This window comes from Amblyomma americanum, chromosome 10, assembly GCF_052857255.1.
Source record: "Amblyomma americanum isolate KBUSLIRL-KWMA chromosome 10, ASM5285725v1, whole genome shotgun sequence".
NCBI lineage: Eukaryota > Metazoa > Arthropoda > Arachnida > Ixodida > Ixodidae > Amblyomma > Amblyomma americanum.
Genome location: NC_135506.1, coordinates 59,205,531 through 59,221,816, shown reverse-complemented (window position 1 = coordinate 59,221,816; position 16,286 = coordinate 59,205,531). Strand labels below are relative to the sequence as shown.

Below are 16,286 nucleotides of genomic sequence, written 5' to 3'. Positions count from 1 at the left end.
CTGGATAGGAAAAACCGCCAAACCAGACTTCTGCGGGTAGAAATTTAGAGGCGGTATACAGCAGCGCGGCTTCGTCTCGCTCCTAATGGTCCGTCATGGCCGGGGCGAGCAACGGCGAAGGACTATATGTGACTATGTTTGACTATGGACACGTGGACTATGGACACATTTGACTATGTTTGACTTGCCGGACAAGCTTTTTCGACGCCTTTTTCGACTGGAGAAGCTGACTGTGCAGTGGCTGTGCGACGAAGTCGCCGATGAACTGGGAGGTTTGCGTGCTAGCGCGCTGTCGGCGCGGCGGCAGGTGCTGTGTGCACTGTGGTTATTTGCTCCCGGTGGCTTTCAAGCTGCCGTTGGTAACGTTGCGCACGTCGGCATCGCGCAACCGATGGTAGGCAAATGCGTGCGGCTGGTGTTGGAAGCAATCTGCAAAGGGGTGGGTTCCCGTGGTCACCTCTTTGCCAGAGCTACATATAAATAAAACACGCTTATGCTGGCAAAGCACTTTATTTTTCCCAGAAAATCGCACTTCGTGGTCGTCTTCTGTTTCCCATGGAAAAGGAACAGATAACCACACATCACATATTGCAACACCTCACGTTTTGGCATTTTTATCATTGATCGAAAGAGCCGAACAACACATACTTCAACAAGTTGTTTTCGTCGATTTCGTTCCATACGCTCCTTGCAAGCTCGCTCTACAGGCACGGAGCTTTCACTGCATTCGTTCAATTTTTTTCTGAGCACTTAGGTTAACCGCACATTAGCTCTAGTTCAGGCGCCGCGTAAAAAACAATAACACAGCGTGGAATCAGATGCTTTCATGCAAAGCGGCTTGACGTTTTACCGCTGTCAGCGCTTCCCCGCGGCAGCAAGAGTTACCCACTAGCAAATTGAATAGCACAACTTCGTACATTTTTTATTTTGCTTAATATTTTTGAATTTCAAACACAATATTTTGGCAAAATAAAATATTAGTTATTTTGATCTCTGCGTATTTATTAAGTCTTTTATAAAAATATAGCAGACGGCCCCTTGCTGTGCAAATAAATGCCCTCGGGGCGCCACCCTGCTGTAAATGGCTCATTATTCCTCGTTGCGACAAGCGGCGACGTCGCATCGTTTCGTCAATTTGACGTCACTGTCAATAACTTGAGACAGAATTTGTGACAGTTCCGTAATACGGCCCGGGATTATCTCAGATGTAATGTTCAGTATGTTAAAAGAGACCCGTTTTTGCGCGTTCTCCAGTCTACGTCTCCGGAACCTAGCTGTTGTGATATGCTGTAGCCGGGAGGATAGGTAACACAGGGCCGCTGAGGGATGCTTTTGCCAGATTATCGCAACCTCACTTGATGCCACACTACTGCGACCGTGTACACGTATGAAATGAGCAAGGTTCAAATACAGGGTAAATTTCTGGTACGTAGAATCGCTTCCTCTGTTTTTTTTTTTTTTTGCAGACAGCTGCACTAACTTCTACATTGTTCGTACTGAAGTGCGAAAGAGAGATCCAGACACATAAATTGAGACATGGACCAAAGGAATTTCTTGCGAGTGGGAGCTGCGGGTAACTGCTAGGCGTAGCTAAAAGGAAAAAAAATTCTGAGGGCACTTAAACTGCTTACGTGAAGAAATGGCACGCATGTGTTTTGAGGAAAGGAAACGTTTTTGACGAAAGAAGAGGACGCAGTAGCTCTCAGATCTCGACATCTTCCCAATAGGCACTGAAACACCCTTGGACGTCGGAAGGACATTTCGGACGTCCCGTGGACGTCCAGTGGCCTTATTTTTTCAATGGGTTTTATATTTTGCTTCCACATTTTGAGCACACATTTTGCGGACACCTTCTGCGGGCACTTTTCGCCGACATAGCCTAGTAATGTTTTCGCATTAAAAGAAAAGCGCCTTACTTTTACAAACACAAAAAGTTTGAACGCTGGCATCGAATTTAGCACACAAGATTACTGCGTTGTTTCTTCGCTCAGCGTGTCAACCCCAGTTTTCATCAGTTTATTTTAGCAAGAAGTGTGACTCATATTCATATACCTCTGCATATCCTACAGCGATAGGACCTGCACTCCATCATGAACGTAGTCAGTCGATCACGTACAGCTGTTTCACAGGGAGGGAAATATAGTCTGACGGATGGCGCAAGTTACGAATGGGAACAACAACTGGGAAGACGCCATGGCCGGGCTCTCCACGAATGGAAACGCTCGGAAAGTGCGCTTTTCAATATCTTAATTGCCGGCCGACTCTCGCGATCAGCGCCGAGGACCTCTGACAGCTTTTGCCGAGAGCCGTCCCGAAGATCCAGGAGAACGTCAGCAGTGAGTGCTTCGCCGAGCTGTACTGCAGCGCCCACGCAATGTTGAAGCACGGTCAAGCGGCGCTAGTACTCCACGTCGGGCTGCGTGAAGCCTTGACCGTTCACCTGGTGAGCAAGGTTCTACCATGCATCCTTACATAGCTCTGCGCGCAACGAATTCCTGCGAGCTCTAAATAAGGCCTGGAATGACCATCAAAAAATATGGACGTTATGTGGAGCATCGTGATGTAACCTGGACCGAAAGTACAGGTGAGGTGCGGGTTCGCGGATTGGATTGGAAAACTTTTACTATCAGCTTTAGTTACAAGTGGGTTAATTAGTTGACCTTGCATAGTGGTCGTCAGTGGAGACTGGCGGTGACCTCTTTTCATGACCTGTAATGTTTTCAGGTCGGAGCTGAGCTGCAAGGTCTCCCATGGACCCGGGTGTGCGAGCTTCTGAAGAGATATTGATGGGGGATCTGCCATACAGTCCCAGAAAATGTGGTCTACGGTGACTTTGCCGCCGCATTTGCTGCACTTCGGTTTAAAGTTATCCGGGTGCGCATCGCTTAGGATAGCATGCTTAGGGAGAGTTTTAGTTTGGCTTAGCCTTTCAAGCCTGTAATGCTGAGTGATCTCGAAATTGGTATTAAGGCCGCCTCTTGCCATTCAAACATCCGAGTTAGGGTCCACAGCTCGGACGATGTATTCTTGAGCTTTATCGTGGGCTGCCTCGTTCCCCAGGTTTGATGAGTGAGCCGGTACCCAGACCAAAAAAAAAAAATTATTTTTGCGTCGCCTCGTTAGCCGGCAGTAGTAGTTCATAAAAACACACGAGAGACTCTCTGCGATGCCTTTAGTAAAAAGATGTGGGGCTCTAACGTTCCGAAGCGACACAAGGGCTATGAGGAACGCCGCAATGGAGGGCTCCGTACTTCGGAACAGTTCGGACTGCCTGGAGTTCTTTAACGTATGCTCACATCGCACAGCACACGGGAGCCTTTTGCGTTTGGCCTCCAACGAAAAGCTGCCGCCGCGGCAGGCAGCAAGGAAGCGGGTGAAACGAGTATTCCAGGCTTTCCAGGGAATAAAAAATTAAAGCCATGATTCAAATAGGGCACTCTAATCATCCGTCCACGTATTCCTCGACTTAATGTCAAGGTCTATTTGTCCATGGGTTTATCATGTTTATTCTGACGGCTTCGACGTTCAAATAAGAAAAAGCCGGCATAAAGGAGGAGTGCGAGCGTTTCTCTCTTTTCACCCCCTCCTTGCGTACTCTCTCCGACAACCTGTTCCGCTTGGTGAAGCGGAGGGGAGGGAGCAGGAAGCGCTTGATGTGGGTGCTTTCTCTGCTGTGCCCTTCGGCGTGCCGATTCTCGAAGACAAGGGTTCGTGATCTGTATTCTGCGGACAATATCGAGCTTCATACGCTAAACCCGGTCCACATGAAGCGACGAGCGGTGAGTCGTGTCTCCTGAGTTGCGTTTCTCCCGCAAAACGGGGCTGGGGACTGCCACGAACATGTCGGAAGCTTGGCAAGTATGATCGGAATGTAAACAAATCGCTCAATGCGCCCCGTTTAAAGTGCCTAACAATGTGGGAGCATCGTTAGCGCCACGCATGAAGCGATGCGGGCCGTGCGCTTGTGTTTCTCTTTCATAGCGCATTTGCACGCATTTAGCCCGGTAGCGCTTCCGTTGTTTTTCACAAAGCGGAACAAGAAGTATTCGAAGCTGGGAGTTATGTGTGCGCGCCGGTTCTAGGTCGTGTATCATGGTAGTTTTTCTCCCGGCATACAGTGAAGTTTTTACCATCACCACCTACTCTTTCTCTGGATGAACACTCTGCTGGTCGTTAAAAACATTTAGATGTGCGTGTGCAGTATGTAATTTTCGCAACTTGATTCAGTGCCGTTTCCAAAATGAAGCGGACCGAGGGAAGTTATTTTGGTGTTCCGAGGGATCCATTGAATGGGCAGATATGCAGCAAGATGCCGCAACAATGAAATCTCGCTCAGACCACAGCGTAAAATCTTATTGTGAGAAAATGTTCTGAAGATATGCGGCAGCTCGCCGATGCAGTAGCATTCAGACTCAAGTTCTGTTTGGCGCCCCTCGTGACGTGGCTTGCATGCCTTCACCATCGTCGCCCGATGGGCTATGCGGCCAGTATCTGAAGGGCGCGCTATTGCAGTTTGTGTTGTGACCTTCCGCAAGATGAACTAAAATAGTGCATTTGCAGATTCTTTTCTCTCTAATTCGCGTCCCGACCAGCCAAAATGTTCACATTCTAATCTGAACGCAAGATGAACTAAAATAGTGCATTTGCAGATTCTTTTCTCTCTAATTCGCGTCCCGACCAGCCAAAATGTTCACATTCTAATCTGAACGCAAGATGAACTAAAATAGTGCATTTGCAGATTCTTTTCTCTCTAATTCGCGTCCCGACCAGCCAGAATGTTCACATTCTAATCTGAACGCATACTGCAATACTTTCTGCGAGCCTATGAACAAACTGTGTGTTTATCGCGAGATACGACTGCAGTGTTGCCACGACGAGCCGCACACTGTTCTTTTTTTTCTTCTTTCCCTTATTGTAAGAAGTACAGGCATATCATGCTTTCCCATGAGGCATATTTTTAATCCCTAGAAGGGGCCATGGGCATTGCTTGGGCTGTGCTTAATCAAGACCGCTGACAACCGCTGTTCTTCCCTCCATGTCCTCACAGACCTCATCGCACAGAATGCTAGCTACAGCAGGCAACAGGTAGTCATGTGCTGATCAGCATGCCAGGCCGAGAGCTGGCGCCTGTCTCGGAGCCCTGGCTCCCCCGTCGCCTCAGCCGCCCCAGGAGGGCACTGCAGAGGGCACGCCCACTGCAGCGGACCAAGAAGCTTCCCACAAGCCTTCGGGCCAGGAGTTGCTGCCACTGTGCGATGTTCTCTTCAACATCATCTCCATGGCGTCCTACTTCTGTGACATTGTCTTCGACGTCATGGTGGCGTACACCTTGCTGGTTGTGCGGCAGCAGCTCGTCTGGTTCTCTGTTGCCCTCACAAGCATTCTGGGATCACTCCTCCTCAGTCAGGGCCTCTCACTGTACTGGTACCTCCAGCGCGGTGCCAAGACCAAGGCGCGCCGTGGAGGCGTGTTGCTACTGCATGCTTTTCAAGCAGGTGTCTTGTGGCGCTACTTCAAGCTGCTCCTTCCGGTTCACCTGAGCCGTGTCAAACAGGAGGTAGCTGACCTGTGCCTGCTGCGTCTCATCCATGGCTTTGGTGAAGCTGCACCGATGCTTCTGCTGCAGCTACATCTAGCCTGGGCACAGCCAGCACCAAGCTTGGTCGCGCCCTTAGACCGCGTCTCGGCGCTGCTATCGCTCTTCAGCGTCTGCTGGGCCCTGGCCTCCTTCAGCAAGAATATCCGTCGCCGACAGCTCCATCGGCTTGTGCTGACCTGGTTGGGTGTAGTCTGCCAGCTGGCCTGGAGACTGGGGACTGTGTCTGCACGGGCCTGTGCCCTGATTCTCTATGCCTCTCTCTATGGCCGTTGGGTGCTGGCGGTACTGTTCCTGCACTGGCTCGCCATGCTGGTCTGGCTAGCGTCTCCACCCCCGCGGCTTTTTCGTGGTGAAGCACCCGCCCGCCGTTTGGCTTACTGGGCTTTACTCGCCTATGTGCACACGATCTGTTATGTCAACCTACGGCCTGACCCCGGTCGCCCCGGTAGGGCACGCTGTGCAGCTTTCTACACGGCCATGCTCCTGGAGAACAGTCTTTTGACGGCCGTCTGGCTTGCCCTGAAGCCGGGCCCACACTGGGGGCAGGACCTGGTGCTGTTTGTGGTGTGGGGAGGGTTCTTTCTAGGCCTGGGGTTTATGCTGCTCTACTACCGGTGGTGTCACGTGCGAAGGCTCGTGCCTCCACCGCGAGCGCCGGCTCCTGCGGCTCCTACGGGTGTGTTCAACTGCCGGCTGAACCCAGCGGCTTTGAAACGGAAGCGCAAGAAGCCTTCGTCATTTGTACCACCGGCGCAGCCCTTCTGGAAGCGTGCCCCGGTTGGCAGCAACGTGGTGCCGGCAGTCGACATTCAGCAGAAGCTCCAGGAGAAGCGGCGTCAGCAGCTTCAGGACCTCTTGGCCATCGAGGAGGAGATGAAGCAGGGAAAGCTGCCCCCAAGAGGAACACTACAGGTATTCATTCACTGGTCGCAGTTCCTGCACATACACTGTTTAAAGGACTATAGACACGAAACTTTTGCAGTTCAGGAGAGCAAGCTGCCGGGTTAGTTGGTGATGCATGTTGTAAACTAGGAAGCGCAAAATACCAGACGATGGACAGAGTAAGGGACACAAAAAACAGGTTCACAAGTTTTTGTGTCCCTTACTCTGTCCATCGTCCGGTATTTTGCGCTTCCTAGTTTACAATACGAAACTTTTGCTTGCGTGTTTTCTTCTTTGCAATGATCCAAAAGACATTACTATGTGTGGATCGGCAAGTGGTTTTCCTCTGTGACCACTAGATGATTTATAATTGCATTTCTTCTCTCAGGTTGTTTCAGCTTCGGTTTCACAACCTAACAATGGCTGTGACATGTAAAGAGAGTTTAGGTCACATGAGGCATGAAAAAAACTGCAGTATAATCGCTGGTACGTAGCTTTAAGTCGCTGCAACGCTTACACCATTCTGCTTCAAGAGGTGGAGGAACAAAAACAATGTATGAGCAATTATATTGCAGTTTTTTCATGCCACATGAGACCAAAACACTTATTATGCATTGCAGCCATTGTTTAGTTGGTGAAACAGAAACAAAAACAGCATGAGCGAAGAAGTTCAAAAATAAATTTAGCAGTCATAGGCAAACACCACATGGTGGTTATGCATCATCGCATAGGAGAAAACAAGCAACTAAAATAAGACGTCTATAGTTCTTTAAGTACAAATTCCTTTGTGCAGACAGTTTACACGTAAACGACCTGCCTTTGTAGGCTGATTTGTCAGCTTCTCTGTTGAGCGTTCATATTTTTGTGTGTAAGTGTAAAGACCAAATTCCAGCCAGCATCACTATCTCTTTCAGCATGTTTCTTCATGTTATTTTCTTTATTTCATTTCATGAAATAGTTGCTGGCAAAACAGACTGATGAAGCCAATGTGCACTCACATAGCACATGCCATCATTTCTCTATGTGTAGTGTGCAAACCTTTGTGATGCCATTTATGGTATCTCACTTTCAGCAGGTTGTGCCGGTCAACTTGAGCCTTTATGCCTGCTTGCATATGGCCTGATCACATTCTCCGTTCCTTACTTTAAAATGTGTTGTATGTTCAGTACAGAAAGAAGAGCAGCTGGTCAGTTGGCCTGTGGAACTGTGCAGTTATATTTGTGCTAGCTCAGTACTGCAGCAGCAGTACTCTAGTTTCAGTTGAATTATTGAGTTCAAATTTCTTTTCTGCATTGTTACAGCGTGCAGCCAGGAGCACCTGCAATGGCATCTTGCAGTTGCCAGCCATGTGTCATAGTGAAGTTGGGCTCACATGGCTGGAATCTTATACCTTCAGTCTCTCATGCACATACGTAGCACACATACATATTTCATGCACATACGTAGCACAAGCTGGTCTTGAGATGGTGCAGTGCAGTCACCGACGTCGCAGCGCAGATAAATGAGTAAAGAATGCCAGCATGTACAGCAGCTGCAATGAAACAGGCAAGCAGTGGATCAAAGTTGGAACTGGAAGTATACGGCAGACGATTTTTCTTCTCACCCCTTGAACATAAATAAGTTAAACTTGGTGGGTAAGTCTCGAGCCACCCAGCATGTTGTGTAAAGTTGTTTTTTTTAAAGCAGCATAGAATGAGCTTTTGTAACCCCTTCTTCATCCTTTGGTGAACCATCAAGCTCTGCAGGTTATGCAACCTGCCTCTAGCTTATTAGTGCATGCCTTGCTTGGTAATTGTCTGCACATTTAATGATCTTCTTTTAATGACTAACGAACAGCACATAAAGGGCACGGGGGTGCAGAAGAGTAAACAGTGCGTAGTTGAAGTAATGTCTCGTAAATTTCTGGTTCCAAATCAAGGTACACTGGCCATTTTCTTGTTCTTGGTAATATTTCGAGAACCCGGGAAACCATTTCCTCTCAGTTGAAGCCCTTACTATTGTGGATAGATGTTCAAGCCAGACTGTGCGACATACACCCATCACTGTCTGTGTGAAATTATTTGAAGGGAGGCTTTGTTCGAATTCATATTTGGAGAGAAATACCTAAAACACCAGTCTTCCACTGTAACCATGGTGCAGACCACTGTAGGACCTCAACAAAGCAGTCGTGGCTTTATTTTTTCATGTATCTAAAAGATGTATTATAAAGAACCATGGGCTGGACATTTATTCCTTGCATCTAAATGAATTCCTTTCCTTTCACCAGCGGTTTCTTCGTACCCGTGTTTGTGCAGAAATCTCTTTTCATTCTCTGCCTCGCAGCTAGTAACGCATCCAAACAAAGCAACATATTGCTGCAGCTGCTAGGTAATTGAGGGCTATGTTTGCACATAAGCAGAACCACACAGGCCTACAAGTCGGATAGGCATGAGCATTTTTCCCCGAAAACCATAGGCTGCTGGCTATTTTTAGCAGTTATTGACTAGTGACATAATCGCCCAATAAAGCCACAACAGCGTTCAAGCTTCTCCACAGTGCAGAGCGTCAAACAGGGAGTCACGTAATGATGTCACCTACAGTGGCGGTACTTCTCCAATAAAAAACACTTGGCTGACTTGGTGCGAAGGTCAAGTGTTTTTGCGGCTTTACTCGGCGATTATGTCACCATTCTAAACACTACTGCAAAAAAACTTTGTGCGCTTTACCTACAAGCTTTGTACATTCGAATCCTTGAATCATGTATAGTACCTCAAAAATGGTTCAGTTCTCCTTAAAATGTTTAAAAAGGGAGTGGCAGAAACCAGTGTTCTCGTCTGCCTGGTATAGATGGGACTAACAAATCAATAAGGCGGAGCTATACAGATATCGTAAAACTTGCTTGTATACTCATTTCAGCCAGTCACAGGGTGGTTCTCACTTATTCCAAGCAGAACCGAGATTTATTTTTTGAACAAATGGGCCAAATGACAACAGTAGCTTTCCATTTCTGCTACATGTATTGTTTAAGCACTGTGCAGAACTGCCCACCGAATGTGCTGTCCGGAAAAATTTGAGCACAAACAAACTAGTGCCTAGGAGAAGGAATTTCTTTTGGTGGTGTAAAGCATAACCACATAGCATGCGGTATGTAGATTTGAGAAAAAGTATGTTTCATTTCAATAAACAAAAGCCTAATCAAGCTGTTCACTAATTGTGCAGCCGTTCTTTTCAGCGTCATAATAGGTAACTCCACCACCACTGCTGGGCTTCCAAAGTGCTCCGACCTTTGCACTAAGGGTCAGCATACACTCGAGTTATCGGACCATAACTGTACCGTGCATTAAAATGGTATGTTTGTTTTGCAATGACATTTCGTTTGAGTCGCGCTGAAACAATTCTGATGGTCATGTTGAATACCTCGAATTGATGTACCAAGTTCCTCAGGCCATTGAAGCGCAAGTGCTCTGAATGAAGCTCAGTTTGTGAATAATATTCTAGCATTTTCATTTTGGTAGGCAGCCCTTCCCTCAGACAAGCCTGTAGCATTCATATTCCAGCACTTCTCTGCAGGCCTCGGCTGTTGGGGTAATCTCTTGTAATACCGTCCACCCTTAATGCATAGACATCTGCCCTCCTGCGGTTCCTGTGGAAGTGCCCCTTTTGATACCATCCTCGTCTGTCCTCAATTCCCTGTCTCTGTCCTCGTGTTTTCAGAGCTAATTGTAATAACTAAAGTGGCATTGTTGCCATTCCCCAATTGTTATAACCACAGCTTGCAGGACCATTGGTGAAATGTAAGCACGAAAAAAAAAAATATGTGGAAAGGTACTAAACAGGAAGTAGATGACTCTTGCTGCAGTACATAGGCGTGCACAGAGGGAGGGCAAGGGAGAAAGTTTCCCCCATTCTGAAGGGGGGGAGCAGGTTTAAATTTTGACCCCTGTTGTTCCCCGCTACCGAGACTTGAGACTTGAAGAGGCTCTGCAATGAGCGTCCCCCCCCTCCCTTATGGAGAGACCTGTGCAGACCTATGCTGCACTATGATGCAGTGTGTGGAGAATGTTCGGACCCTTCTAAAAGATGAGTTAAAAGGAATGGTGTCGCAGCAAGGGCATTTAACTAGCGACCTTTATCTTTGTCCAGAATAAGAGCGAGAGAGAGAACTGAATGAAGGCAACAGAGGTTAGCCTGCTTGATTGAAGACTGGCCTGTTGCTAAGCACAGAGGCCATGTCAAACAAACATTATTGCAGAGGCTCTTTACATGCACTCAGGAGTTCAGTGTTCCACGCTCTTCTGTGTCCATGTGTTCCCTTGCACTGTACTGCCTGCCACCACTATTGCCTACCATCTAGCTCAGGTACCAACACTGGCTTCACCGTTTGTCCATTATTGTGCAGGGACCAGCACCGCGGCAGCCTATTCCACGCTCGAAGAAGCAACCGTGGCTACGCAGCCCTCCGCAGTTCTGCTACCGCTCCCTGCTTGGGGGCTCCCCCGAGATCCTGCTCTGTCCGCAGCGGCTGGATCCCGAGCGAGCTGTGGGCAGCCTCCGAGTGCCACCACAGCCGCGGGAAGTCCGGTGGACCCAGCGACCATTTACATTCCGCGAGAGCAACTCGAGTGATGGTGATGTGGACTCGGCCGACGAGGACGCCTCAGCCCGGTTTCGCACTTGCCGGACGTTCTTGGGACGCCCGCACGGACCTGAAACCCAGCTTTGATGGGTGTGGCTTGTGGTGAGCGCCTGCGTTGAACTCTCTCCTCCTGCCCCTGTGCTTTTGACTTGCAAGATCTGTGCACGTGTAGGGACATTATGTGTGTGTATTTATGTTTTAAATTTGTGTGCAAATACTCAATAGACTGTCAACTACTAGATGCTGGGATTTCAATGCCAGGCAGTTTTGTCAAAGTATTATGCAGGCAGTTATAAGGTCTTGCTACAGTTGTCCATACTCTATTTGCTTACCTGTTAAGAACCATTCTGTTATTGCCTTGCCTACAAAGGCATCAGCTTCATGTCAAAAGTATTGAACAGAGTGTACATTTGCCTACATCTTGTTTATTGCATTTTGGCCCTGGCCATCCTCTCCCATTTGGCAGGGCCATTTTACTTTTGTTTTCTCTCGTGTAGCACAAAACATGACATATGCAGCTATGGAATTCAGGCTTAACAGTGGTACCCATTATCTGATTTTAATCCCTTGAAGCAGTCACCAGTTGGCTGAAGCAGCAGAATCAGATGTGGGGCTGAGCTATCAAGATAGTCGGGCAGACGTTAATGCCGATACGCTTTTGATTTGGGCACTCCTTTTAACAGAATAGCATTAAGGAGCTCCTGTCACAGAAAATTCGGTGGCGGCGGCGGAGTCATTGACCGTGAACAAAAAACACGAAAAATCACCTGGGAAGCATCCTAGGAAGTAGATAGGCCACCTAGGTCGCGTGACCTTGTGGCGTTATCGCAACCTGCCCACAGGATAGTGAGCAACCTGCGCACCGTGGCAAGTGGAAGTTGCTCTTGGCTTCAAAGCAGATTGGACATCCCTGCAGTTGCTTAGCAGCCATCTGCACTCCAAAGTAGCAAACAAAAATTTGGTTTATTTTGCTAAGGAGCGAAAAATATATAACCACATATGTGTATTTATTAAATAAGCTTAGTAACACGTATAAGTTTTTCTTGCATGTGTTCTGCTTTTAGTTCTACCAATTGCTTATGCAACTGCGGCAAGATTCAAGCTGTCTATACCCGTGGCGCAGATGGTATGTATAGCTGTTCATTTGGTTGTGGTTTTCATTGAAAGTGAGTGCCACAACCACTTCCACTGCTTCAGGCAATTGGTGAGAGCTTCACTCTCCTTGCAAGATCAAAGTTGGAATACCAGTCACTTGTGCCACGAAAGGACTTAAAAAATCTGGATATGGAAAAGCCCATTGCAGCACCTATTGCAAGAGACAAGCCTATTGCAGCAGTATGCTTGAAAGTTTAATGTCGTGCATGTCGAAAGTGGATAACTTGTGTCTAATTATGCTATTCCCCTTTTCAGAATCATGCTCACTGAGCCATCTTTTCTTGTCTTTCTCAGAAACGCTTGAGAGGCAGGCACAATGAAGGCTTTACCAGAAACAGATTGGACTGAGTAATCTTTTTAAGAAATTTCTTGTTCTAGGCTGGAAGGTTTGTATTCCACCTGCATGCCAAGAGATGTTAGAGGCAGCTTAAGTGATACCAATGGCAATTATGGAGTTCCTTATTAAGAAAAGCTTGCCTCTATACTTTCATATTTTGTCGTTTACATCTGCTCGCCGGATTTCATCACGGTGGGTACAGTTCTTGGGGTCAGTGCCGCTGCACTTAAACACTTTGTGCTAGTTCATGTTCCATTGATGATGCCAAAGTGCCTGATGATATGTCTCATAGATTTTATACATTGCTACATTAAGTTGTGTATAGTATGTACAAGGGCCTGTCAGTTCGTTGTGTATGTCATTATAGTCTGACACTTGGAGAGCTTGCCTTCTGTGATTTAGACTAGTAACCATGATATGCGCAAGTGGTTATGGTGCAAGGAAGAAACATTAGTGTGATGGGAAAAATGCATATACAGTGCAATCCACTTATAACGATATTGAGAAAACCGGAAAATCTGATCGTTATAACCGATTATCATTATATCTGGACCGGCAGAAAAAGGAGGAAGAATACACCCACATATTCCCCCATGCATGTAGCCACCGCCACCAGTGCTCCTGTCAAGGGCGCACAGCGTCTTGGTGCTGTGCTAAGTTCGCGGAACGAGCCAACACCAGCCCTTTCAAGAGATAAACACCCTGGGATGTTATCGGCGGCGCACAGCATCTTGGCGCGCTGCCAAGAACTGTGCTGGGGACAGCGTAAAACAGGGGAACGCAAGAAAAGCGAATGCTTAAAAAAAAAGTTAATTCTGAGCCATGTCAGGCTGAAACTAGGTTTGTGTGAGAGTTCCACCCTTCAGTGTTTGTGACAATGATAGCGCTTGGTTCCCAAGGCTGTAGACAACGCTCCCTCACGGATTTTGCCACGCCGGTCCGTTTTCAGAGTTTTTATGTCATTCGGTTCAAAGTATTTTATTTTTTATGAAACTTTCAGGAAAATTTTCGTCATCTGGGTGGCCAGAATCTTATCGTTGTATCGGTTATTTCGCCGATAATTGTATCGTTATGTATACGGTTTATTTTTACATAAGGGCAATGGGAGAATTGATAAATCTAAAGAATTTGATTGTTATAAGCGATTATCGTTATATCTGGTATCGTTATAGGTGGATTACACTGTACTTAAAGGGAAGCTAAGGACTACTCCTTCCAATTGTTGTTCTCAGTGAAAAATGATGCTCTGGCTCGGCAGTGAAAGATGCAATTATTGGCGAGGAAATGTAATTTAAAAATCTTCCCACCAGTTGATTCAAACCTGTGGAGTGCACACCGAGAAGGACTGGATGCCACCATTTTGAAGTGAATGGCAGTGTAGCATATAGCCTCTGGGGTCCTTGGCAAAAATCGGCATCAACACACGCATTTTACTTATAGAGCCAGCCAGTGACAGTGACACATGTATTTCATTTTTTGGTCTTTTCAAGCTTATAAGGTCCTTTTTCAATGAGAGTGGCCCGTCTATGATTAGAGCACGATACTCTATTTATGCAGGCCAACTTCTACTCGTCCTCAGTGTTCCTTTAATGAATGTTCTTTATTGCTGCCACTATCAAGTCTCACTCATCTTGAAGGCACACTTTTTTACTGATACTCTTGTCAGTTTCCTACATAGGGCCCTCGCAGGTTGTTTTTAAAAAATAATAGCTGACGGTAATGTGGCTGCTTGTTTTATGCTCATACCTTCTATAACATGCCTTTCTTAAGCCTGAACAATGCTCATGTTGCTCTCTCTTTTGTACAATCTCTTGCAAGCTGTTTGGCCAAACACATGGAGTATCAGTTTATCAGCATTTGCACTTCAGACACACAAAGATATCACCTCTGTTATGCAGTTGTCAATACTTAAGACGCTACAAGCTGTACTTAGCCCCTCTTATAGACCTCACTGAGAGGTCAAAGTCTGCCTCCATATGCAACACTAGACTATGGGAGACATCTGCCAGCTTATGGACCTGGAAAGAGTTGAGGTACAAAACTCCTACACACTCTTCTCATGGTCCAAAACCAGGTCTAAGTGTCACAAAAATGTCTCTGTGTGCTGTCTCCCTGCATTCAACGCCATTGATGGGGGCATGTGCTATAGTGTTGTGCACTTGTTTCTTGTGCTCGACGATGTTCAGAGTCAGGGTTTCACTTCTTTAAAAGGCAATGGCTCTGGACCAGTTCAAATGCACACAGTGTTGGTTATCAACAACGTAATGGCAAGGCTGTCTTCATTTGTGTGCAAGAAAAATTTGACTGCTTCAAGTCTGTTTGCAATACTTTTGGCAGGTTCCACCTCTCTACTAGAATTTTGTGCCAGCTGTTCAACAGTAACTACGAGCGTGCAGGGCACTTTGGTAATGCCTGCACCGTGCGGGAGCGCTGAAGAACAAAAACACAAAAAGTGACGGTACAACTCTGAAGTAATTTTTGTGTTTCATCCTTCTGTGTTTCGCAGGTGCTGTCAGTGTCAAATGAAATTCAGGCAGGAGAACTGTAACAAGAACACCAGTACACAATTGATATTAGCTGCTGGAGCCGAAATACAGGCAGGGTCTATTCACAGTTTTATGCAGCTGTCTTCGTGGTATCAAAATGCACTAATGTTCAATCTGCCTCAACTAAAATCTTCTACATTTGCTGTTCCATTTGATAGTGGCAGTACATCACCATCTAGCTCGCAGTTCCATTCTGCATTCTGTGTCACAGTTTTTAATTGTGTGCCAACTAAGAAGTGACATATATGGAACCCCATTCACAGTTGTTAAGCTGGCTTCACCTCAATGTTGCATGCTCTGCCTATACTCCATCTCAGTAGTTCCTTATAGTACTATCACTACCAAACCTGCGATGAGTGCACAAACAACGTTCTGGCAGCCGCGATGGCTCACTGGTTATGGCAATCGGCTGATAACCCGAAAGACGTCGGTTCGATCTTGGCCGCGGCGGTCAAATTTCGATGGAGGCGAAATTCTAGAGGGCTGTGTACTGTGCAATGTCAGTGCATGTTAAAGAACTCAGGTGGTCGAAGTTTCCAGAGCCCTTCACTACGGCGTTCCTCATAGCCCGAGTCGCTTTAGGACGTTAAACCCCCATAAACCGTACACTCGCATTATTTACACTATTTTCTGGGTTTCACGTGCATAACTGCTGCACACATTAAAAGATTGTTTCCAAAATGGTGGCGCCCTTCGAAGCAGGACATCTTGCCTCGAACTGAATAGGTCGTTGTTACTGTTGCTTTCAGTGCGCTCACTGTCTGTAAATGGGGCACTGCTTTGCTTCGCCTCGTTTCACTTATATTAAAAGATACAAGCAATAAATTTGCTTTATTTTTTCTTTAGAGTGACGATTCAGGCGCTTCTAGCCTGAAGAGGAGCCTCGGTTTGTTGACAAAATTGGTTCCTGTCCCAACGACCAGATGGCGCCACTACACTGAGCTTATCGTTGCGTTGATTTTCATACGCTGAATTGAAAGTTGCAAAAAGGTTGCATTTAGCGTGCGTAAGGCCACATAGGCTTATGGTGCACAGGCAGCATTGATTTATACTCTTCCTAACCACATCTGTGTATGCCGCGAGCAGACGACGAGTCGTGGAGGAAAACATTAACGCGCTCTCCTTGTTCGCTGAGGAGGTCTCTACCTTCCA

General features: G+C 46.8%; 1 protein-coding gene across 1 annotated transcript; it reads left to right on the top strand.

Annotated features, from left to right (window-relative positions):
- Positions 1 to 3,627: 3,627 nt before the first annotated feature.
- On the top strand, positions 3,628 to 15,953 carry LOC144107055 (XK-related protein 5-like). Its single transcript, XM_077640032.1, has 3 exons — positions 3,628 to 3,779; positions 5,048 to 6,511; positions 10,860 to 15,953. The coding sequence occupies exons 2-3, from the start codon at positions 5,279 to 5,281 to the stop codon at positions 11,181 to 11,183; spliced, it is 1,557 nt and encodes a 518-aa protein (XP_077496158.1). The 5' UTR covers positions 3,628 to 3,779; positions 5,048 to 5,278; the 3' UTR covers positions 11,184 to 15,953.
- Positions 15,954 to 16,286: the final 333 nt, after the last annotated feature.

What these genes read in the sequence shown, in the direction of transcription:
- LOC144107055 (XM_077640032.1), top strand. Translation starts at nt 5,279, where the DNA reads ATGGCGTCCTACTTCTGTGACATTGTCTTCGACGTCATGGTGGCGTAC. An exon ending in CCCCAAGAGGAACACTACAG is followed by an intron (nt 6,512 to 10,859) that starts GTATTCATTCAC and finishes ATTATTGTGCAG; the next exon opens with GGACCAGCACCGCGGCAGCC.